At 45.5% G+C, this 25,712-nt stretch overlaps 1 protein-coding gene across 2 annotated transcripts; it reads left to right on the forward strand.

The window, feature by feature from the left end:
• On the forward strand, positions 1 to 24,075 carry SLC5A9 (solute carrier family 5 member 9). Of its 2 annotated transcripts, none has more exons than XM_030494652.1 (14): positions 1 to 144; positions 1,504 to 1,575; positions 4,062 to 4,166; positions 6,023 to 6,187; positions 8,884 to 8,989; positions 9,564 to 9,644; positions 10,426 to 10,631; positions 11,372 to 11,507; positions 12,416 to 12,523; positions 12,700 to 12,850; positions 14,078 to 14,246; positions 14,938 to 15,153; positions 21,169 to 21,316; positions 23,297 to 24,075. In XM_030494652.1, exons 1-14 carry the CDS (start codon positions 16 to 18, stop codon positions 23,503 to 23,505), a joined length of 2,001 nt encoding a protein of 666 aa, XP_030350512.1. In that variant the 5' UTR covers positions 1 to 15; the 3' UTR covers positions 23,506 to 24,075. The 2 variants fall into 2 exon arrangements, with proteins under 2 accessions (XP_030350512.1, XP_030350513.1); XM_030494653.1 differs by having other exon boundaries at positions 85 to 144; positions 21,169 to 21,286; positions 23,300 to 24,075.
• Positions 24,076 to 25,712: the final 1,637 nt, after the last annotated feature.

Raw genomic sequence — 25,712 nt, forward strand, 5'->3', positions numbered from 1 at the left:
AGTTCACTTTCAACCATGAGCCAGCAGACCCCGACCACCACGGAGCTGCCTGCACTGCCAGGGGACACAACAGCAGCCTTTGGGGTGGCAGACATCATCGTCGTGGTTTGTTACTTCGCCTTTGTCCTCACCACTGGCATATGGGTGAGTCTCCGAAGTGACTGGGTTTAGGTCTGCCTGAGGTGCAGAGCCTCCTGTCTTCCCCAGACACCTCCTGGGTACAACGGTGTTTGCCTGCAGAAGGGCATCCTCTGTGCATGCTGTTATCCCAGGGCCTGTTGAGCAAGTTTGGGGGTGACAGTGACCTTCCTGTGAACTCCCACATGGGACCAACCGAGGGGTCATTCCCTGGAGGTTCTGGGGATGAGATGATGTCTACCTCCTGTGCTGCAAAGTAGTCTCACACCAGGAGTGGGCAGGGTTGGGGTGAACTGAAAGGGGGCTTTAAAAAGCTTTAGAAAGATTGCTGCTTTTTTTTCATGTTGCTTTGCAAAAGCCTCTTTCATTGAGATTTATATTGTTCTAGTTGGCTCAAGTGGTTTTTCTTTCCCAGTTGGTACATTCAAGGAGAAGTCATTAAATAGGTACAAGCAGCTTCCTTCCAAAGCTGGACTATTATAAGCCTGAACAAAGAAGGGTAGAAACAATGGGTGAAGCCTGGCACACTCAACAGGTACAAAATAAAGTGTTTGGAGCTGATGCTGAGACCACGCATTCAGGCTTCTCCTGGCCTGGTGGAAGCGCTGCTCACCACTCTGGCTGCTGCCATGTGCAGCAAACCATATAGTTATGGTGCCTGACTGCAAGTTCTTGGTTGCTGCAAACAGCAAGCACAGTCAGCATCAGTCACATCGGAGGGGTTTTCTGGCCTATGGACATCCTATTGCTCTTGGAATCCCTGCAGTTCTCATGCAGTTCCTAGGTGGGGCTGCGTGACATGGCCTTACAAGTGTGGGGCTGCTGGAAACCCTGAATCCACAGCAGCGGGAAGAAGCAAGGCAGCAGGAGCTGCAGCAGGGCATTGCTAGTCATCCTGGAGTGCGTCTGCATGTCATGCCCAATTGCAGTCCTTGATGGCATCCCATGGGGTACAAGGTTTTCCTCTGATTCTCACCCCTGTGCCCTGAAGGTATTTGCCAGGGGTGCTGGACAGCAAAGAGAGAAATGCTTCCTCTTAATGCACACCATCACCAGAAGGTGGGCAGCTTCTCTTGGAGCTGAAAACACCTATCTTCACATGGCTGAGAGCAGACAAAGCCCTAGGTTTCTCAAAATTAGATGCCTTTCACAGGGGCCCTGCTTCAGCCTGTGTCAGAGCCATGCACTACCTGTGCTGCTGTAAGTAGGGCGAGCCAGTTGACTGCAGTGACACCCAAGGGAATAGGGCTAGGGTGGTGTAAAAGGCTGCTAATGGGATGTTTCGATGCTACTGGGATGGGAATTGGATCTGACTTGAGGATGGGTGAATGGAGGAAAATGCTTTTCTTTTTCCTGTGCTTCCAGTCATCAATAAGAGCAAGACGGGGCACCATTGGAGGCTATTTCCTAGCTGGACGATCCATGACTTGGTGGCCTGTGAGTAAAGTGCATCCCTCTGTTTTTCATGGTTTGAAAGCAATTTTGGATGTAAGGAGGGCAGGTCTTGCGAGGGGGCCCAGTCCATACATGTTTTGACTGTAGTGTTGAGATCAAGAGGATCTACCAGAAATCACCCCATGCAGCTTTGCTAATGGGCTCCAGCATGGAGCTGCTGGGCCAAAAGGATAGTTCAGAATCTTCAGGTTTTCTCAACTCTCAATTTTTCTGCTAAAGTCAGCAGTAAAAATGTTCACAGTGATGGAAGTGAGGGAGCACTAAGTGCCTAGCTGGGTTGGAAACTCTTTGGCCCCTACTAACCAAAGATATTGTTGTCCCCAAGCCAAGAAAGCACTAGGTAATCTAGGAATGTGCTATCCATTGAAAAAAGCGTTTAGAGACTGAAAAAAAAGTAATCCCAAAGCCCAGGACTTTCTGAGCCCTTGATATTTAGAGTAAAGTTGAGATTATTGACAAACGATGTAAAGGATATAAACTCCAAACCACCAAAGTATATATCTTCACTATGAAGAACAAAAAAATCTATTGAAGTCACCTTTTCTTGGGAGTGAAAGGTACATATCAAGATAATTTAAAGTTTGAAAGGAATAAAACTGCCACAGGAATAAAGATCCTTCTCAGCCAATGCCAGACCCTAGCACTATATATCTCTCCAGTGAGTCGTGGGTAACGGAATGCACTTCTCAACCAAAACACTGTATTCTTGTCTTTTTTAACTTTGGGTGTACATTGCCCATAAATTCACTAGGCTAAATTTTCAACCTCTTCCATCAGAGACACATACACCTCTCTAAAATCTGTTATTTCTTACATGTTCTTTGTACTTCTGTCTCAGCCAAGTGACATTTAAGGGAAAAGCTTAGCTTGATGCTTTTCTCTAATTAGGAGGAGGGAAATTAAAATAAACTAAAATGGAACAGTTTTCCCCAACATTGTTCCATTTTTCTAAAACAAAACCAAAAACCAAACCCCAAAACATTCTCGTTGCTTTTGGCTCCATCCACAGACAGTCACAGAGTCTGTTTGGTATAGGCTCTTGGCTCTCCTGACTTACCATTCTAGGTTCAAAGCCAACTCTAGTGCTGTTCACTTCTCAGTTTTGTTTGTCAGAGAGCTGATTCCACCTCTGCAGCACTCCTGCAGGCTCAGCTCCTCGTGGCCTTCCCCTCGAGTACATGACTGGCTTACATGTATTTTGTTAGTGGGGTGACAGATTTCTGCTGAGTGTTAGATACCCTCCACTAAACCCTGCGATTACATTGCTGCTCCTGTGCAATGTATCTTCTGTATTTCTGTGTCTGATAGAGATATCAGGAAAACTGTTTACCTTTCTTGACAGCATCACCTCAGTTGCAAATTCATGTTGTGGCAGCCAGCTCTCTAACCAAGGGTTTTCTTAGACAGACAAGAAGGCAGAGCCATTGGCAGGAATCGGTGTGGGTGTTGATGCCATATTAATGTTTTACCTTGCTCAAAGGTGAGAAGCAGATCAAATTCCATCATTCCTTGTTTCACACGTAGTAGTACTAAAGAGAGAAAAGCTCCTTGTAGTCAATGTGTCTAAAAGCAACCTAGAGACAAAAGGGCTAGACTTGTCCTTTGGGTGACTTTTCATTTGACCCTGACAGAGATTTGATCTTGGAACAGAGAAAGGAGGGGAGGCTTTGTGCCAAATAAGCGTGATAATTAAGTCAGGTAGTCTTTGCCCTGTTTAAAGTGCTTTGGAGCTTGCATTCGTCCAATTAGGGTGCCAATGAGCCATGCTAGGGACAGCTTACCATGCACACAGCCTACAGTTAAAGTCAACCTTAGACATTAGCATTTTCCAGCCTACTGTGGAGCTGAATGTCTTTGAACTTATGTGTAGACATTAAACACAAAAGGCCTGCATGTTTCCAAGATTTTCCCTGCTATGATTCAGGAATGTCCTCCCTTAGGAGGAGCTACAAGAGAGTACTGCTGTCACCATGGCTGTGTAAACCATGTGGATGCATGTTCACTGCAAGACATGGGGAGCCTGGGCTGTCACTAAGTCATAAAGAGGCAGAGCAAGGACAGAGCAAGGGTCAGCAAGGTTGGAGAAGGCACGTTGCTGGCTGAATAACAAGGCAATGGAGAAATCATTCATGTTTCATGGACACTGAGGTATCTATGGCTGACACCAGACTTCCCTTACCCCACTGTACACTCCATAACAGTCATGTATCTCAGCAGAACCACTGATAATGTGAATCCCAATTCTGAGGTTAAGTTTTGCATTGGAGTGGGGTTGTGGAATGGTGCAGATACACCCACTTTAAGATATAAAAACATAGTTTTCTTTAAAAGGAGAAGGAAACCCCAACTCTCCCTAGCACCCAGCTACCTACCTACAAGGAGATGAGGCCTTGGGGAAAATGCTTGGTCTGATACAGAAGTTCCTCAAGGTGACTTTCTGGGTTTTGTGCCTGTGCCATGTGTTTCAGATTGGAGCATCCCTGATGTCAAGCAATGTGGGCAGTGGATTATTCATCGGCCTGGCAGGCAATGGAGCAGCTGGGGGCCTTGCTGTTGGGGGCTTCGAGTGGAATGTAAGAATCAGTGATGTTGTCAACTAAGATGTCACTGTTTGCAGAGGGACTGAGGGTTTGTCTCCAAAATCAGATGCTAACAGTATCAGCAACTGCAAGTTCTCAAGCCTCAGGAGAGAAGCCTCCAGACATTCAGACAGCCTTAAAAACATGAGATCTTTATTTTACTTTAAGGGGAATCTGCTAAAATTATTAGCTCTTTGAACTTCGCAGAAACACATGGCCATATGTTTAAGCTTTATTCTGCACTCATGAAGATAAATAAAAGAGAATGAATACTGTAAAGGTACCTGGATAATCACAGGATTCTGGGTATAAGGGATTTGAAAAAAAAGCAGCATGTGCTCCTACATTGAGTGTAAAGCCATGAGAATCAGCAACACTGCATTCACCTGTCTCTGGGGTGAACATCTGGGTGTGAAGGCAGGTCTCGTTCTGGCCTATTGAAGTGGCCTAGAAAACTGCCACTGACACCACAGAGAGCATGAAAACCAGGTCCTTTGTGTGTGATGCTAATGGAATTTCTCAGCTGCAGTGATGAGGAGTGAGATTAGTGCCAGCCTCACAATAAACATCACTCACCTAACTCTAAATCTCTTGTCTATATCAGCAGAGACCGTTAATAGGGCCGGATACTTGCCAAGCACAGGCAGAGCTCACAAAAAGCTCTTTCCTGGGATATCTATTCACTGCATTGGGGTTTTTTCTTCACCATTAAGATCACCTTTAAGTCCTTTGTGAAGAAAACAGAGCCTATGTTAAGCCTGGTGCATGTAGGACATACATACAAATATCACTGTGCTTTAAGTAAATCTATTCAAGTCATTTTAGAAGCCCATGAAAACAAGATTGTATGTCAGGGCAAATCTAACTTCATGAGCTTAGATTCATTTATTTCAGATTGGAAAGGGACCTTAGATATGCCATTATTCTCTCCCTTTGTCGTGGGACATTACTCAGCTGCAGGCATCATATGAGCATCTTTTACCTAAGCCAGTTTCTGCCACTGCAGGAGCCATGGCTGTTCTCCTCGATCACTCACAATCTCTGCTCACAGAGATCAGTTTCATTTCTAATAACTTAAATAACTGATCAAAGTAAAATCTGGACAAATGTAAGGTACTTGTATGAAAGGTAATGGCCTGAGGCAGACAGGAGATGAGGTTTGATAATCCAATGGCTTTTATTTATGTTCAAGAACTCCTGTTTGGCCTTTTGCTGGATTTCAGAGAAGAAATACATGATGGGAGATGCCTTTACACCTTTGAAAAGACCCTTAACCTGTGGCAAAGCACCTGAACTGCCCCTTTATGTATCAGTGGCAGAAGCACATCTGCGTCAGCCTGCAAGGAGAACATCCCAGCAGAGTCTTGCTGTTGCTTATTTTTATGCCTCGCAGGGACAGTCTGCTGCCTCAGCCTCATCACTTGCTAATCAAGCAACAAACAGATGCTCCCATCCTTCTCTGAATCACTTAACTCTTCATTGCCACAGCATCAGTGGTTTCAAAGTCCATCAAATACAACACAATCTTTTAGAGGTCCAGAGCAATAGAATACACCATCTTCCCCCAAAAGACCAGGAGATGGAACAGGATGTGCCGCACGTGATGGAGGCACACACAGTTTTATTGCATGGAGGATATTAGGAGGATAACTTCAAAAGCTTCTAGCTGTATTGTAGTAATTCCTCCATTTGTCGTTTTGAGCAGGGAGGAAAAGACAGACTGCTTCCCAAATACACTGCATGGCACTGTACCTTTCTGCTTTCTTCCAATATCCACTGAAAGAACAAAGGAGAAGGATGTTCCCCTGTGTTGAATCATGTGCCTTTATTTTCTCTTGTCTCCTTAACAGGCTACCTGGGCACTTCTGGCTCTCGGCTGGATATTTGTGCCTGTTTACATCGCAGCAGGAGTGGTCACCATGCCCGAGTACCTGCAGAAGAGATTTGGAGGGCAGAGGATACAAATTTACATGTCTGTGCTGTCCCTCATTCTCTATATATTCACCAAGATATCGGTATGTACCTAACTGAACACCACCCTTGTGTCTAGGGCAGGGGTAAGTCATTCTGGTACCATGCAGGGCTGCTCAGAGATAACTCGGATGCCCTTGAAAGGACCAGCTCAGCTACCAGAAACAGTAGCAGTGTGTTAGCACACTGCTTTGCTCAAGTAAATACCTGCCTCTGTATTGATCATGGAGACCTATCCTAAAAGAGAGCCCTCATTAAACAGCAATGCACAGTGAGAACTTTACAGGGATATGGCAGCTAATTATTAAACAGTGCAAGTACCATAAGCTGTCTGCCTGCTTTTCTTCTTCTATCAGATCAAAGCTTAGGCAATATAAACAGGGGAACTGCAGCATTACCCCATCTGAGGATCTGGCTGCATCTTGTAGATCTGAAATTCTCTTAAATTATCATAAATCTGCTGTTGTTCTTGTAGCTGAGTGTCATCAGCAAACTTGTGAGGGTGCATCAATCCCACTGTCCATGTTGCTGACAAAGACGTTGAACAGGATTGGCCCCAACACCAACCCCAGAGGGACGCCACTTTTTACCAGTCTCTATTTGGGCATTGAGACATCTGTATGTTATGGGTATTCCTGTCTCTTTCTGTCATTTTTGTCATATAAAAAGGGTATGGTGAAAGGGAAGTAGGTTCTAGCTTAAGAAAAACCTCAGCATCTTCCCTGGATTGCTTGTAGCATTGTACCCCACTGGTAGCCAAAAAGCAAATGTAAGCTACTGGGTATTTATCTTCATTGAAATGCCATTAGTAAAGAAGCAGAACTTGCACTTGAGAGATTTGCTAAGAACTACCTGTGCCCTTGAAGGAAGAGGAGTGTACTTCAGAGTCCATTACAGGGACTGAAAATGTCAGTCCTATGTCTCCAGCTGATCATTCCATGGCCAGTACAAGTCAGTTTTCCCTGGATCCTACTGAAGTATTTAGATGTCAAATTGCCTTGGAAGACACTGACTGGAGATGAGGTACCCATATGCAGCTCTCTTCAGGGTTCTTCTTCCAAGGTTATTATGTCTCAGGTGCTGGGAGGTGAATTAAGAGGATTTCCAGGCTGGGAGTATGGGATAAATTTCCTCCTCTAGCAGACAGTTCTTGGTTATGTCACCTATTGCTGACAGCTCTTGGTTATGTCGCCTATTGCTGCCACCTCTGCCTCCAGGAGCTTTGCCCTGTGGCACTGAAATATTGCCCAGGATGAAGTCTTGCAAAGAGGCGCTTGAAGCCCCTTTCCCCAAGAGGGGTAAACGGAAGCTCTCTCCAGCACCACAATGTGCACAGCTACAGTCAATTTACGTGGTGAAAACAGACCAGTCTTTCAAAATGACCTTCAGCAGAGCAGTCTTTGCCAATGCCTCACAGAGCAGGACCCTGGCCTCAGCCACTGCTGTTTCATCTCAGTGCTTTCTCCTCTGTGCAGCCAATTCACGCGTGGCTGACGGATGTGGCTGGTGGAGTTTATGGGCATGGCAAGTGCTTTCTATTAGGCAGTGCTATTGTTTGTAGAGAGCTCATTTAGCGGCTGGCTGGACAGCAGGCAGCGGTTACAAGGAGGATTTTTCTCCCTATGCTTTTTGCCCAAACATAAGTTAGCAACTAGGGCACTGCAGAGAAAACCAGAGACCTCAATAAACAGTGTTGTCAAAGGACTGATGCTGCATAGCTACGTAGGTGTTCATATTTTCTGCTGGGAAGTCAAAACCCAGAAGACACAGTCATTCTTGTGGTGTACTGGCAGTGCTTGCCCTGTCACAGGGTTACAGAGATCAGGAGCTGCACTGGGTGCTTGCTTTTAAAGTGTTTATTTCAGGGACAGCAAATAGAAATCTTGCCCCATCCCTTCTGTTTCCCTTAGCAAATGTATATACCTGTAGCTCACTCCATACCAGACTTGCAGGTGTCCTTCAAATTGGTCTCCCTACATAAACATCTCCCATATCACTTTCAATGATGTTATCTGTATAATTCCAGGTTTCACCCAGTTTCTGGTTTCACTTTCTCTGCCAGTAGGTCCAAACTAAACAAAACTGATGAGGGTTTCTGTATTTCTAGTGAGGTTCTCAGCAGGTATAACCTGTTCTTCTCGAGTCATTCTAGCATGCTGAACTGCATGAACAGAAAAGTAAACTGTTGAACTGTTCAGATAAATAAATCATGGCACAAGACATCAGCGATTCTTTAGGGTCTTTCAAGCTGGAGTGTCTCCTGGCCACTAGGTCATCAAGATGTAGTCTTGGGAAGAACCTGGTCTCTGCTATTTGCCCCCATTTCCCTCCTGTGTCTGCCTGTGGATTCCTGGGCTCTTGCTCCCCATAGATGTCTTCACAGTTAGCATATTATTTCCACCAATACCTCTCTGTGCCAGTGAGGGCTGCATGCCATGAAGGCTGCCTGTAAGATAATCTTTATTTTGATGACTTTTTAGACCCATGGCATAGGACCTTTATGCCTCTGCTGCCCCAGCTCTCAGATGCTGAGAACTCTAACCTGGAGGGATGATTTTCCTTACTCTGAGAACAAGAAGGTTCCCAGCCAACAGCCTCATGCTTTCTCCTCCTCTTCACCTTCGTGGTGTCCTCCCTGGTCAGTGCTTTCAGCCGCAGAGGGCTGCAGGCTGCTTTATTAGATTTCCCTTGCACGAAGCACTACTAACACCCGACTGCCCTTGGGCTTTGTTTATTCCAGACAGACATTTTTTCCGGAGCATTGTTCATCCAAATCTCTTTGGGCTGGAACCTCTACTTGTCCACTGTGGTCCTGCTAGCAGTGACTGCTGTCTACACCATAGCTGGTAAATAGCTAATTCTAAAAGAAACATTATAAACTGGAACCTAGGATGGAAGTTTCCCCTTTCCTACATAAGAGAAGATATTCGGGTCCTGGTCTGAGGGAGAGATTCCCCTGGTTCCTGCTAGTACTTGCCCTGTCACTCCCAGCTGTTGGAGACCTCTGACTATTCCCCTCTCTCCTCCTGACCCAAGGGAACCTGGTATGGGGGAACATCACTGTTTCCTAGGGGATTTTCTAGCACTGCAGAAGGCTCCCAGCTCCCCCTGTGCAGATAGTTACCACTGCCCATATTTGCTATTATATTCTCCTTTTGCAACTTTACCAACTTCAGATATTAAGATGCTGAACTGCCTCCAATTCCTCTCATGAACATGGAAAAGCCCTTTAGGCCATTCCTCATGGGAGGGCTTGTGACAGCTATAGGCTCCTGGGGACCAGCTCAGTGCCAACTTCTCCCAATGGATCTGTCCTGAAATCACAGGGCTGGGGCCAAGGAAAATCTTTTTCCAGGTGAGGTACCTGTTGCATTGTGCATGGTGATGCATTCTGCCTGTTGTCTTTGGTTTTCCTGACAGGTGGTTTAACAGCAGTGATATACACAGATGTGCTGCAGACTCTGATCATGGTTCTGGGAGCTTTGGTCCTCATGTTCATAGGTAAGGGGAACCTGAAGCAGCATCATACACTAGTTTAATGGTCCCAAGGTCATTAGACCTTAGCAGGGTACTTCACCCTTTCATGTGTGGTGCCAACGTATTTCACCCTTTCATGTATGGTGCAGAAATGAGTTTTAACAACTCTCATTTACCAAGTCATCAGACTTGCTTCATCCTTTTTACTAACCGTGGAAGAGAGGTTCTGGTTAACTTCACCTCATCAGTTTGGGTTTACTAAGAGTGGTAAAGAGCTTGCAACAATGCATTCCCAGAGCTGAATTCAACTCTCACTGTGCCCATGTAAATCTGGAGTAACTCTGCTCACTTTACCTGTTGACTTTGGCAGTTACTGTGGATTCATCTGCGTGTAACTGAGCATTATATAAAACCGGAAAATCAACAAGGAACTGACCATCATCACTCTCTGCTTTGAGCCTTCTTGGCAAACAGAAATATAGATAGATCTTTTTTCATGTCATGCTTTCCTGCTCCAGCTCTTGGAGGGGTATGAGCAAAGACTAGAAGTGAGGACATTGTGGGGGTTAGGATCATGGAGCCTTTCCTGCATTGATCCTCTTCCAGGATGTACTGTTAAAACCACAAGGACTTTGGGCAAAATCCAACTGACTCCTGTAGAAATCTTGACTGCCAAAAGCGAGGGTGGAATGAAAAGGAAGGAGATAAGAGGAAGACAGGAGAAAAGAAAAGTAATTATGAGACTCAGATAAGGAAATAGCTGCAGGATGCACCAGACCTTAAATCACTGCCTTTTTCTTTTCAGGATTTGAAAAAGTTGGTTGGTATGAAGGACTTCAGGAGAAATACAGCACAGCAACACCGAAGATCATAGTCCCAAACACAACCTGCCACCTCCCACGTGCAGATGCCTTTCATTTGTTCAGGGATCCAATCACAGGAGACATTCCTTGGCCTGGTCTTATATTTGGTCTCTCTGTGCTGGCTCTTTGGTGCTGGTGCACTGACCAGGTAAAGAAAGTCTTTCCCTCTACAGGGAAACTGCCACACATTTCTTTCCAGTCCAATCCTCAGTTTGTGGATCTGTGAGCTGAAACATGACTGTGTCTCACTGTGCAGGAGTTACTACCTTTCTACTGGTCTAGACCAGAATATCTTGTGCAATTCTTAGTGCAGAGAGAAAAGGTTGTTTTCTTCCATCTTCATCCTACTGTGGACTGGTGAGTACTGGGACTCTTCATGCAGTTAGTGTGACAAGGGTATGAAAATGTGGATCTGGAGCTGGCTCTGCAGTGACCTTATGTAGACCTCCAGACAAGCCATTCATATTCCTGGAGGTCTCATGTTTCTTCTTATTCCTTTCCAAGCTACAAACAAGCAAAAGTTTTGTTTCTCAAGACCTGGTGCTTTTGTGCAATGGGATAATTATGAAAACCTAACAAAACACCTACAGCCTGCTTCATTCCTTGTCTCTTGCTGCTGTACAGCTGCTGTCTCCAGTCCTCAAGGTGGCTTCATTTCAGTCAAGGGTGAAATGATTTCTATAAAGGAAATTTCCATGCTGCCCTCTCCTACAGCCTGTGCACTGAGCTCTGAGCAGTGGCAGCAGTCTGCAGTCAACTGAGATGGGAAAGTTGCCATTGGCATGCAAAACACCCTGGGATCCTGATGGATGAAAGTCATCTATGAGAACAAGAGGCTTCTTTAGTGCTTTTGTTTTACTCTTTGCTCCCTTTCTGTACTGATTGCAGGTGATAGTCCAGAGGTCTCTCTCTGCCAAGAATCTCTCCCATGCGAAAGGTGGATCGGTGCTGGGAGGATATCTGAAAATCTTCCCTATGTTTTTCATTGTCATGCCAGGAATGATCAGCAGAGCTCTTTACCCAGGTAAGCCTTCCCATGTTCCTTGCCACACGGCTTTGTACCTGCCATGACCACTACTCCCACACAGGTTCACCAGCACTTTTGCACCTCAGAAACTGCTGTCCTGCAGGCACACTTGTATAGGTTACTGTAGTACAATGGTGTTCCCATGCCCTTCCTCCACTTCCAGTGCTCCCACAGTGTGGAAGTCACTGGAAATATCCATATGGGACATATTTTGCCATTAGAGGTGTATAGCTCCTTGCTGTGGACGTTGCATGCATCTGTCTATCATCTGGAGGAAGTCAGTGAGATGGAATACACAGTGTACTGAGGCTGTTCTTCAGGTCCTATGGTTTACTTTCATTAGGTATGTGGGGGGGGTTTAGCAATCTACCGCACAGATTCTTTCAATTCCTGGTGGACTACACAAAACAGGCCTCTCCTGTACGAGACCAAGTGTTCCCCTCCTGTTCTCTCCCAGGGATCTCTCATTGCTGGATTCTCCAGAGCATGCTGCTTCCCAGGAAGAATACCCCAGTTAAGAGGACTGCTCCTGGAGGGAAATGCCTCTCTCCCAGACCTCCTCAAACAGGAGTAATTCAGCCTGCAATATCCTTGCTAACCCAGCTCATAGGTTCATGGAAAGAGTCCAGTTCCAACAAACAACAAATCATCAAAGATTACAATTATGCAACATCCAGGGTAGTTATATCTGTACCCTGAATAGAGTTGCAGAACGTCATCTCAAAGTTTCACCTTTGTTTTATGATATAAGCCACTCTTCAACTCCACTCATTCCAGCTGTATTCCAGCTGCACCTCTGAATTTATATGAAACCACACAAGGCATCAAGATTTGTTCCCTTGAATTAAACAGCCTATAGCTCCATGGGTTTTACAATGACCTTGTTATTTTCTTGTCTTCTACAGATGAAGTAGGCTGTGTGGATCCAGACATCTGTAAAAGGGTCTGTGGAGCTGCGGTGGGCTGTTCCAACATTGCCTACCCCAAACTTGTGATAGAACTCATGCCTGATGGTGAGAAACCTTTATACATATGGAGGCGGGGTTGAGCCACGCGCTGCCGGGGGGATCAGACTGCCCTTATCCATCCTAAGGATGAGGATACAGTTACCAGACATGAGGATGAAAGAACAGCACTGGGAGGCCAAAGGTCTAGTCCTGATTTTCCCTTCCCTTTTTTGCTCCCCCAGGGCTCCGGGGTTTGATGATTGCAGTGATGATGGCAGCCTTGATGAGTTCCCTCACCTCCATTTTCAACAGCAGCAGCACTCTCTTTGTTATAGACATCTGGCAGCGGATCCGCAGAAAGGCTTCAGAGCAGGAGCTGATGATTGTGGGCAGGTCCTTACATTTCTTTATGTCTTATTGCTCTCATCATCTGTTTCGAGCGCAGCCTTTACATTCTCCAGTCTGGACTCACTGAGGAAAATCTGGTGCCTAACATATAGAGCAGGAACCCAGCCTGGGAAAGAACATTACATTTTCCAGCTTCATCTCAGACAGACCTGGTCAAAGAGAATCACTGGGTGTACCACTGAGCTACATAGATCATTGCCTCTCTTTTCTCTAAACTTCTTAACATAAATATTGAATCAAATGTAACTTTTAGAAAAGCCAAAGGTGCTCTGGAGTCGCTGCCACCGGAGGTCTTTAAGAACATGTTATTTTTGCATCAGACAGAAGTGATACATTGCAATTACTCGGGTTTTTTTTTTTCCAGGGAAAAGTGCAGAGCTGGGTCTCCCAGCTCTCTATTGCTGTGATAAGTTATAGTGCCCTTTGTGAGCAAGTTTTGGTACTGCATTATATCAGGAGCATAGAAAGTTCTTCTCCTGATAGCAGAATTTAAGCTGTTTCCTGGAAGTTTGTGGCGCTTTTGCTCTCCAGCCATGAGCCTTAAATTCTAAACTTTGCTGTGGGGTGGCTGAAGGCTGCAAGCAATCATCTCATACACCACCACAGAGTAGTGAGAGGGGAAGAACCTCTTTCTTGTTGAGCAATATGGAGAAACCTCTGTAACATACAGTGCAAAGATGAAGGAGGGTTATGGTATGCACCTGAGACCCCAGAAACAATGCTAATAAGCAGTAAATAAGTTGGAATTTGGCAAAGGCACTAGACTGAACATGCTCTTTGCTTGGAAGGGTGGCAGAAATATTGCTTCCATGCTTCCGCAAGATTCCAGCTCCCTCTCTCTACTGCATTAAAGAGATAGTCCTTCAAAGAATATGTCACTCTCTAGGACACACCAGGCTGAAGGGCTTGCACTGATCCAGCTCACGATGGGAGCCAGCATTCTCTGTGGATCTCTCATGCATGTTGACTGGCAAGCCCTACCTCAGCTTGCTCTGAAATCTGTGACGTTTTAGGAATTGGTTGAATTGACTTTCTAGAAGAGAACAATCTCTCTTCTTTCCCAGTGTACACAGGGGAAGGTTCTTCTTGAGAGTGTTCTGTGGATTTTTCTTCAGAAATTCTGAGAGCAATTGGAAATTTTCCTGAAAATCTTCATTTTCAGGTGGGCTCCACCACCCACAGAGCTAATATGATTTTATCCTCATCTTCCAGAGTCTTTATTCTCATCCTTATAGTCATCAGTATTCTCTGGATCCCAATCATTCAATCAGCCAACAGCGGCCAGCTCTTTGACTACATTCAGTCCATAACCAGCTATCTAGCCCCACCGATCACAGCTCTCTTCATCTTGGCAATCTTCTGCAAGAGGATTAATGAGCCTGTAAGTGAAGTGTCAACAACCAATTGATATACATATTTAATTTGATTTGATAAAAGAAATAGCTCTCCCCTCATACCTAGTGTTTGAGACTCTAAACTCAAAGCCAGTCCAGCTAATGTGTGACAATTAGACAGACTTTCCCTGGCATGCATTAGTGGATCTTAGCCCAGTCTCTAGTGTATGTGTGTTTGCTTCCAAGCAGCTACTGCAAGTGGTACTTCTTGGCAGTCTTATTTGAAAACATGAAAGCCAAAAAGTCTTTTTGCACTTTAGGGATGATGTGTCAAAGTCTAGTTGGAGGCATGTTTTTAGGAGGACACTCTTTCATTGTCTGTGTTCTATCTGTTCCATGTTCAAGAGCAGAAGGAGAAAGTGAGGAGTTGTAACTGAAGATATCCTCCTTTGATGCATGTTAGTGTGGGTTTCCATCAGGCATAAAAGGTCTTGGGAAAGGGAAGGGAAAGGGAAGAAAAGGGAAGGGAAAGGAAAGGAAAGGAAAGGAAAGGAAAGGAAAGGAAAGGAAAGGAAAGGAAAGGAAAGGAAAGGAAAGGAAAGGAAAGGAAAGGAAAGGAAAGGAAAGGAAAGGAAAGGAAAGGAAAGGAAGAGAAAGGGAAGAGAAAGGGAAGGGAAAGGGGAGGATAATTTCAACAAAAGGTAACCTTCAGTGACCTTTATGCTTGCCTTTTCTCAGGGTGCTTTCTGGGGCCTCATGGTTGGACTAGCTGTTGGTCTTGTTCGGATGATCCTCGAGTTTATTTATAGCACACCGTCTTGTGGTGAGGAGGACAGAAGACCAGCTGTGCTAAAGGACATACACTACCTCTACTTTGCGCTCATCCTCTGTGTCCTCACTGCGATTGTCATTGTCCTTATTAGTCTCTGCACCCCACCGATCCCTGAGGAGAAGGTGAGTGACGTGCAGTGCAATCCTCTCCTCAGACCCCACATTTGGTTTCCAAAAGATCTCTGAAATCTGTCCTTTTCTTTTCCTCCCATGGTTAAGAAATGGCATGTAATGCATATGCTGTGAAGAAGCCCTTGCTCCTCAGCTTTCTATTCCCCAGGTTGCATAGTGTTAATGCTTCCTGAGGCACCGAGTGCTTCAAAATGAGTGTGAGTTCCCATGCTGTGCCTAGAGCTGGGCAGATACCACAGCCCATCATAGCTGGAAGAGAAGGGAAAGAAGAAGGGGAAGGAGATGAAATCGTATTACCGAACACTGCTGAGGAGGAATTATATATATCTAATTGTAGCATCTACCCATTTTCAGCAGAGCCAGCATCAATCTTGCAGGCAAACAAGATTAATATCTTTTGCAACATGGGCATTTAGGAAAATAACATTTTGTCCCAATATGATCTCAATTACATTTAATAACTTTGAGTCAGGCACAACTTTCTTTTACTTAACACGTTAAAGTGGTGCGGAGTTGGGAAGCTTTATATAATAAGACCTTAGGGCAACTTTTCCCAGTCCCAAGTTTTAAAGCAGCTGTCAATATAACAAATCCTGCCATCTACCTCCAAACAAAGGCTACTGGAAAGGTTTGAAAGGCCTATTTTTTTCCTGTCTAACTGCATGAGGAAACGTGGGTGATGCCATCGGAACATTTTCTATCTATCAATCATCTGTTGCTTCCTCATAACTTGTAAAGTATTAACCAGTTCCATCAATATTTGATTGACTGTTACCCAGCTCCTAAAGATTGCATGAAAGCAGGTGCTCAGATATAGAGAAGAAGGGGGGAGAGGGAGACTGTCTTTGTGTCTGCTTTGAGATAAAGTCTCAGCTTTTATTAGCTATCAGAGGATCCACATGGGAGAGAGAAATACTGACAAGGAGGCACCATTAGTTCTGCTGCTTACGTTGTTCACTACTGCTCAGGGGTGGCCAGATGGTTGCCAGCAATTAATTACTGTGGTTTAATGAGTTCCCACTCATCATCTGACCTGCGATAACTAAACATGTGCAGTGCTCCCTGCCCACAGCAATAGCAAGATAAGATGCATTAACACAGCACTGGCAAATGGTGAACATCATACCAGCAGTGTAAGAAATGAAGAAGCTGGCCACAGCACCTACAGACTTTTTAGTTTGACCTTGGAGGTAGAAGAACATTTAAAGCTTTAAACGTTTGAACGTTTTAAAATGTAGAGTTCAGGATGAAGATGTACTCTAATAGTATCAGCGAAAGAGAGGTTATGAGCACAAGAGATTCTTTAGAGGAGATTTTCAGTAGAAATAGGTGCATTTATAGGTGCAGGACTTACTTAAAGGACCTTGTTTGACATATTCTTCATAAAGCCAGTCCTCAGAAAAGGTGGATTTGGACTGGAAGCGGTCCAGGAAGGAAAGCAAATGGAATGGTCAGAGAGGATAGGATTTTGTCTGAAACAGCAGCTCCAGAGGAGCAAAGGATGAGTTGTGGGGATGGTGGCTGCCACACCAGGTACATCTGGAGACCCAGGGAGGGAGGAGAGCTTGCTATAGGGGCAGAGCTGGCCATGGACAAACATGGGCTGGGCATTTTTGGGGAAGTTTTCTAACAAGAGATGTTCAAGATGATAACCTTTCAGTAGGCTATGGACCCCACATACTGCTGAGCTCAGTGCCTGACCTCTGTATTAGTGATTCTGTTGAAGAAAATTAATGAGAATTAATCATATTGCCTGTGGCAGTGAGAGGCAGGACACAGAGACCCAGATAAATCAATCATCTGATGATGGTGATGACCATCCATGTCCCATGTGCCCCCCTGCCTTCAGTACCTTCTTACCACAAGGACAATGATATGGGCTGACAGGTAATTTGTGCCACACGGTGGTAGTTAATTCCCTCTTCCCATAGCTCAGTAGCACGGGAGAGTCTTCTCTTATTTGGCTTTACTCTGATTTCCATCCAGTTTCAACTATTTATCCACAATTTCAACAGGAAAGTTCTGACCTTGTTCCTCAGAGAACAGCCTAAGTGAAGGTGTGGGTCTAAAGCTGAGGTAGCCGCCAACATTGCTGAGTTACTGCCTGTCTGGCATGAATCCGAGTGGGCAGCACTGAAACCAGCATTTTTCATCTTCCCTCAATGAGACTCACTCCAACTTTTGCCTTAAACATGAGTGCAGATGTAGGTTTGGACCATGGCTTCTCATGGTGTCCTGCAAGCCGGGCTTGTCTCCTTGTCTCAAGCTAGTCTGTGGCTGTGCTGAGATGGCTTAAGGGCAGAAGGGGGTTGGGAATGAAAGGCAGGAGGTAGGAATCAGGATGGAAGTGTCAGGCTCTAACCCTCTGGATAGAAACTAGCACCTGAACTTTGTGTTTGGCCATTAGTGACCTCTAGTTGCTGCGGTTCAGCATGCAAGCAGGCAAACCTGCGTGAAGAGCCTGAATGTCCCTATGATAGTGGCTGAGATGGGCAAGCTGGTATTGGGTGTCCTGGCTGAGGATACCTGAAGCTCTGGTGCTTCCCAGTCCCATGTGTTGGTCAATTCACTTTATAAGCCCTGGACATTTCCCCCCTAAAGATTGCATGGGACTAGTTCTGCTAGTGCAGTGCTTTGAGGTGTAATGATGAAAGACACCATATAAAAGCCAGAAATTACACCATTTATTTTGTCAAGGAAAGGAAAAGAAAAACAAGCCGCCAAAGAAAAAGCCAAGGAAATAAAGTGATAGATCTCCCTGCAGCAGATGTAAATCAGCATAGCTCCATTGTCTTCAAAGACTAGGAGCAGCTGTTGGGCACAGTTATGCCACTTTATACCAGCTGAGGATCTACACTGGACAACTTTAAATATTGAATCTCAATGTTTTTGAGATAGTAAATGCGCAAAAGAAGAAAAGAGATTTGTATCTGATGTTAGTGGTACAGCTAATGTGTCTGGCTTTAAATGAATTACAATCCAAGAACTGCAAGCTGTAGCATTTTCTCCTGCTGTTTTGGACACTCTCCCATCCCTGTGGTGATTGATGCTGTGCTGGAAAACAAGTATGCAAGGAATTTGTTTGGTATGCTCCTGAGTTCATATGTCTTCATTGTAGGTAGTCCATATTGTGTCACGTCGTCCTTGAAAACCCTGCAAAAGAGCTTACAATTAAATTTGAGACTGTGAAGCTGAAACACAACTGTCAGGTGCCAGATGGCATTTTGGAACAGAAGGATTTATTCTAGTTTACAAACAACAAAAGAAAAACTTTGCTGAGCTCTTGCAAACTCCCCTGTGCAAGGAGAATGTGAGGGTGGGGAGAGGAACAGCCTACAAATCTCAAGTGACCTCCCCAGAGGACAGGGCTCACCCAGACAGGTTGATGGATTGACAGGTTCATATGATGTACTTCGGGGTCAGAGATGTTTTCCCTGTGTCTTGAGGTCTGGCTTCTGTGGCTCCTTTAGGTGCATAGCCCAGGAGGAGCACCGAAACTGCTTTGGCTGGCCTGAACCCACATTGTGCACTCCAAAGGTGCTGCAACTGAAGATCCCACATCATATTTAGTGCTACTGATATAGCAAAGCATGCTCAGCTCCTATGGGAACCAGGCACTCACAGAGGAGCAAACGAAAAGGGCGACACAGGGCTGTCCGAGCAGTGGCCATGCATGGCTCTGCAGTGGGGAACAGAGCCACAGGGCTCCCGAGGACCAGCCAAGTGACTGTCCCCTGTTCCCCTGCTCTTGGGCATGGCAGCCTCAGGCACCATTTCCAAGGTCAAAGTCGATTATGCTGACACAGCTCCCCCGCCAGCAGCTCTTATTTATGTATTTGCTTGCTTTCTCCAGACATGCAGAACAAGTGCCATCATCTGCTTCCCCCATCCCCATCCCTCTGTGGCTCTGTGCCAGGGATCTGTAGCCATCCCCATGGTGGCCTCCATGGCGATGGTGTGATGCTTCACCGAGAAGCCCTCTAGGGTGGTGGTTTGCTTTATCTGTCCATGGCCAAAGCACAAGCTCCTGGGTGGGCCAGTGGGCTGATATGTATGAGGTTACCTGTGTGTCCATGCTGGTTTCAATTGGGAATTGCTCCTGTCTGACAGAGTCTGAGCCGCTGGTAAACTTCAGCTCTTGCAGATTTTGCTGCAATATAGAGTCAGTCATTCAGAGGCACATGGGAGGAAGAGGGAAAATAAAGGAAAGTTTTGGAAATCCTCTAGTACCCTGAAACTTTGCTGTGTTCCAGTGACATTTCCTAAGTGATTAAAAAGAAAAAAAAGAAAATCCCTGAGAAAGATGAGGATCATCAAATCAAAGCAATTTAGCACATCGTGACAAGAAAGATTAGCCCTGCCCAATGTTCATCTTGGTTGAAAATGATTTAAATAAAGCTATAAATCTTCTGGAAATTATGCAACATTTTGTGTCAGCTGGAAACTCCTGCCTAAATCTGTGTGTATAAAAGCCAGGAATTAAACTAACTCACATGTCATGGACATCACTTTACTTTGTACGTGACCCATTTGAGACGTTCGTTTCCATATGAGCAGAGCAGGGAGGCAGCCACTCATCAGATTTCACCTAACCTGTTGTCACCACTGCAGCTTTGCTGCCCTGGTCTCATCCTGTGGCTCCTCTGATGGTCTGGGGTAGGGGGACAGTCCATGGCTCTGTGCAGCTGCTTTCCAATGGGACTGATGAGTATCATCCTTGGCCAGAGCACACGGGGGTTAGGATGTGCTGGTGTGCCATAATCAGTCAGAGCAGCAGCAGGCCTGTCTTAAATTCAGACTGGAGCCCCTGGGATGACAAACACCATCCTGCAGCTGCAAAAAGACCACTGTGAGGTTTGCAAGATTAACACCTCCTGTGCACTCCCTGCACCCCAGGGAGAATAAGAGTTTCAGGCTTGCCCTAGAATAAGAGTTTTAGACCTCCTGCTTTTGTAAAGCAGATTGCAGCCACAGCAGCCTGCTGATCATCTTCCATCATCTTCACTGGCAGACTGCAGAGAGAGGTAGTGTCTTGTCTTGGCCCAATAGAGAAAAAAAGAGGAAAAGTGTTTGGACAGCAAGTCTTACTATGTATGCCCAGAGCTCATTTAATACTTGTAACTAGCCCTCTTAATCTAATGTATGGTATAATCCTCCATATGAATTGTGACTTGATATCACCATATCATGGCTCTGTCTGTCCCCATAGTTGCATGAACACATAAATGCAGCCACAGAGCAGAGACACAATACTGCTACTTTTCCCACTAAGAGCCCTGACATAAGTTCATTTGGCAGCACATGTCATCCCAGCTGGGGGGTTTAATGTTCCCATTGGGTTTTCTTTTCCTATAAAATGACAACTGAAATGAGACAGAAGATCCTCCAGTCCCTCCCCATGTCCCAGAGAAGGAGAGCTGCTCAAATACCAGTGTTCCCATGGCCACATAACTGCGTCGTGCTCCTATGACCATATATCTGCATGCTAACACACAACTGATCTTTCTCTGCTGAGAGTACAATGGCTGGCTGTGATTGGCTGTAGCCAGAGAGGGTTATTTTGGCTGCTGCTTCTTTTTTACTTTTTAATTGATTTTATTACCCTTCCCTGTTGGAAAGCTGCCATTCTGGATGCAGATCATCATTATTTCATGTCAATCAAGTGACCCTAGGAAATAGGAAACTGCTTCTTCAATGTCTACTTAAAGGTTACTCCTGATGAAGATAGGGATGGAACAGGTTAATTATGAAAATACAAGGAAAGAAACTAGATTAATTCACACTTTTTCTCAGCTTTTCACCTCCAACTGGATAGTACCAGTCTTCTTTTCCAGAGTGTGGGGACCTGTGCAGAAGGGAAGTGAGATAAAGCGGGGAAACAACTGCCACCCTATAACAGGTCTCTCAGCACCATCTTGGATCTGCACCCCCAGAAAGGGAGATGTCTGGCATGCCAGTTTGGATCTGGCAGGCAATAACCTGTTTGTTCTGTGTCCCACTTCGCAGCTCGCTTGCCTGACGTGGTGGACAAGGCACAGAAAAGCACCTGCCATTGACCTGAAGGATTACAAGAGCGAAGCAGCACAGACCAACCCAGCCAACGGAGAGAGTGACTTGGTGGAAAGTGCAGATTCCGGCGAGAAGCAGGAGGCAGGTAGGGACACTCTGAACAAGCACAATCGTCCGCCTGTGAGTGCACAGCTAAGACCTCACACAAGTCCCTCTAAAGCTCATGACAGGCCACCTGTTGCATTCACTGGGTTTAGGGCATGTTTTTATGGTATAGCAGTTATAAGGATGTGACAAATGAAAGTGTTGCGGTTCTTGGTCCTCCCAATGTCTCTTCTAGCATTTACCTTCATGTTGCAACCCTCTGAATGGCTCAGAAGAGGTGCCATTCCTAAAAAAACCCAAACCCCGCCATTCAGTAAAATGATTTTTCCCTCTTCCTCCCTAGAACAAGTTATTTACCTATGCAAACTACCCAATTCCAGTTATGCCCAAGTCACAGTGTTCTTTTAGCATTTCAGGCCTTCACACTCGACGGTGTGCTGGACTCCTTAAACAGGAGTCAGTGGCCACCTACGAACATCCCTTGGGAGGGTGGAGATCTGTGCTGCTGGGACACTGCTCCTCATCCCATTGACACTGGGGCTTTGTGCCATTACATTGCATCTATTTGTTTGTCTCACCAAGATGCTCTTGAGGAGCTCAACAGCACTGCTGCAGGCATAACCAAAGCACCAGGTACTACTAACACCACAAAAGTTATGGCAGGCTCTCTAATATCAACTTTCAGCACATAAAAGTGGCATTTCTTCCTGTCCTCATCATTCCTAGGAGACAACTCCCTTGTGTCTGTGCTAGAAATGCCTCCTCCTTACACCTCTGTAGGCTCTGCTGGCCAAACTCCCCCAGTGATGCTGTAACTTACTGTATCAAAATAGCATCATGGTCCAAAGGGATGATGAGGCACTAGAAGCAGACATGCGGTTTGTGGATATCCTAGGATAAATCTACAAGCCTCAGCTTTCTCATTTACATTATGCCAATAATATCTTTTATCTTCCCTTAGGATATAAACTATGGTTAAAACTCAGACCCAAATTGCTTAAATAGCTGCACATCCTACCAAGGGTATTCAGTAAGAAAGAAGGCAAAGAGTCAAATGAACCCGAAGAGGTGTCAGGAGACAGAACAGTAGCAGGAGATGCTACATAGGCAAGTTCTTTTCAGAGTGGACAGAGGTTTATTCTACAAATCCATTCAAAAAATGCAGCTTTCTGGTTTTGAGCTTAACCTTCCAAGGTTACAGAGCAGAAATCTCAGAAGAATGGCACATACACAAGATTTCTTCGCTCCTTCCTTTTGCTGGTCAGCCCAAATGACACTGGTACCAATTACAGCCAATCTAAACAGAAATGAACAGCAAAAGAAATCTCTTAGTATTTGTTTTGACCCAATAGAGTGAGTTGGGGTTTAAGATGACTGCAGCCATTCAGTGTTATTTATTATTTCTTATCAATTCCTAGCTCACTTAACTAGCTCGGATTCTTATAAACAAGTGTCTTGGTATTTTGGTAATTAGTAATGATGGGAAAGGAAATGTGAAACACAGCAGCTGACAGTTTAATGAGGTTTCTTTTCCCAGGTAACACCTTTTTCAAGGCCTTATGACATTCTGCATTTCAAAAAAAGTTTATATTTGGAGAGAACAGGCAGTGAAATACACACGGCGCAGGGCTGACAATTAAAGCACATACTTCACCCGGCATGTCATGTGTAATGAATAAGCCAGGATGCCTCTAAATGGACCATCATGCTGTCAGGAATTCGTGAAAGTGGATGGAAGCTGGGTCAGGGAGGAGGGGGAAGATGTCTGTTAATTAACTAATGAACGATTGGTGTTGCAATCAGCTGACTGTAATCAGGCTGTGCTGTACATGGTTGAGCCAGCGAGTTCTCTTTACTCTTCCCTTCCCATCTCATCTCCCATCATCATCTGGCACCTCTCATCCAAGATGCATCCCAAACCCCACTCCAGATTGGTCAATGCACCTCCAAACTAGTGGAAGGAGGGCGGGAAGAGTCCCAGCTAGAGGCTAACACCCAGTTTTTGGTCCATCTCTCACAGCAGGCAAGCGTCCCTGCTGGAAAATGCTGTACTTGTGGTTCTGCGGTCTGTCCACTGGCACCAAGCCCACCCTGTCCCAGGAGGAGAGAGCTGCTCTGGAGCAGAAACTCACCAGCATCGAGGAAAAGCACCCGTGGAAGACTGTTTGCGATGTTAATGCTATTCTCCTGCTGACCATTAATATCTTCCTGTGGGCATACTTCAGCTGAGGTAGAGTCAGGCAGTGTGTGGCTTTGGTTTCTCTCAGGGGTCCTCATCTTCATGTCCAAACTGGAACCATGCAGTGACAGAGACCCTTGTGATGGTTCCCAGAGGTGCCAGCACACCTTGGTGCAGCCCCTGCCTGGAGGCACTGCTTGCTGGAAATGACTGCAGGGCTCAGTTTCTCTGTAACATAAGATGTGGCCAAGACTCAACACATCCAGGATGCAAGAGGTGTGTGAGACAGCATGTGCATCAAATCAGAAGGCTTAAGGTCAATTTCAAAGGTAAAGCTTAGCCAAACAAGGAGCAAAGGCTTTGGAAAGCCCAGCTGTGGCATGGCTGAGTCCTCACTCCCTTCCTGCACCAGCTCAGGGCTGATTTTGCACTGCTGCATTTAGGGGAAGGACTTCTGGTTTACACTGGTGTGGGAAGCCTTCCCATCCTTCCCGAGCCCCTTCACTCTGCCCGCTCTGCCATGTGATTGTGGGTCTTACAACAGCCTGAGCCTGTTTACTCATCAGGCAACTCCTGCCCCTTAACAGCATTGCCAGCAATAAAGGTGCCTTTGTAACAAAGCCGGTTCTGACTTCGGGTTGTTGTGGTTATATATACTGCACTGATGCACAAAGGTCTCCTTGGGACCACAGTGACCTGGCTGTAGTAGGGAAAAGAAATATCCAGCAAGGCTGGACCTTGCTTCCTTGAGGAAGTCCAGGCTTCTCTGACCCATCTTGATACTATCATACAATGTGGCATGGCCACAACTTTTTAAACCACCTCCAGAGGAACAGACAGCAGTACCCACTGTTAATATCTTTGTCTGGTGGTTAGGATGCTCACCTGGAGAAGGCTAAAAATGCCCACAGGGATGCGAGCCTCCACTCTAGCATCCAAGGGGCGCGTCCAAGCGACCAAGCATGGGCTGTGCAGGGAGGTGAGGGCATGCAGTGAAGCACAGTGCTGTAAAGATGAAGAAAATGATCCAGCAAGGAGAGGAGAAACAAGGCTCTGTGCCCACCTCGATACATGGTTCCTCTGTTCATCACCAATTTGGATGGAGGGAACTGAATAAGCCATGCAGGATGGGGTCTGTGCTATGCTCATGCAGGTCAATGCAAGCATTTTCTAAGAGGAAAAAATAGATTTCCTTTGAATAAGGGAGATCTCAGTCCCATCAGTCACCTGTGCATCCCCATGGGAAGAGGCATATGACGCAGAGCTTGCCTTGCCTTTCCACTGCTCGGTTTTGAGCAGGTGGTGCCCAGATCAGAGGGTGCCTCAACACATTTAGAGGAAATCAAGTTACCAGCTGTGATTAATAGCTGGTAAATGTCTAATCATAACGGACACGCTCCTAATGCATTTAGCAATGCCAGGGCTCCTGCCTCCTTGCCTGGAGCAGCGAGGTGCTGAGTGCTCCTGAGCCACAGAGCCCCTCAGCAGCACTTAGCTCAATGGCTTTATTGGTTTTCTTTGGACCACACATCTGCTAAGGCCATGCGGAAAGCAACGCAGAGCACGATGAGGAATACCGGGGAAGGGTTTAAAATGTTTGAGGTTATTCTTTTCCCCCAAGAAAATTTCAGTTTTGTGGAGAACAGAACTGAAAGTTACTAAGCCTTTTTTTTTTCTTTTTAATGACACAAATAGCTTTGATCTGTGGTTATATGACCCTGACCCATCTCACCCCAAGGACCCTGGAAGAGGTTGTTTCCTTTGAAGTGATGGTGTCTATGTCAGTTAAACAAAGCTTTAAGAGATGTGACTGCATCTCCGAGCTTGGCCCACAGAAAGAATGGAGACATCCACACTGCCAGATGCAGCCAGCTGTGCGCCCACAGGAGAAACACATTTCATTAGGAATTTTATTTGACTTACTACTCTGCTTGAAACCACTAAATTGAAATGAAAGATAAAAGAATGATTGGAGAGGAGGAGGCTGAAATGGTTTATTGAAATAAACCAAAGTCCCCTCAAAACATCTTGACCTTTCTTCGTATTATCTAGGAAAACACCATATTTAGCTGGAGAAAAAATAAAACCAAATCAAAAAAAGGTTATATTTTTCCTTCTGGTTGAAGATTGGGGATGGGGAGAGTTTCCTTTTCATGTTTTTTCTCATTTTAATGCCTCTGCTCCTCCTTTTTCTTCTACTCTCATTCCCTCTGCCTACATCTACGTATAACTCTTCCTCTACATCTTCCAGCCCCTC

The sequence above is a fragment of the Strigops habroptila genome, chromosome 8 (genome assembly GCF_004027225.2).
Source record: "Strigops habroptila isolate Jane chromosome 8, bStrHab1.2.pri, whole genome shotgun sequence".
NCBI lineage: Eukaryota > Metazoa > Chordata > Aves > Psittaciformes > Psittacidae > Strigops > Strigops habroptila.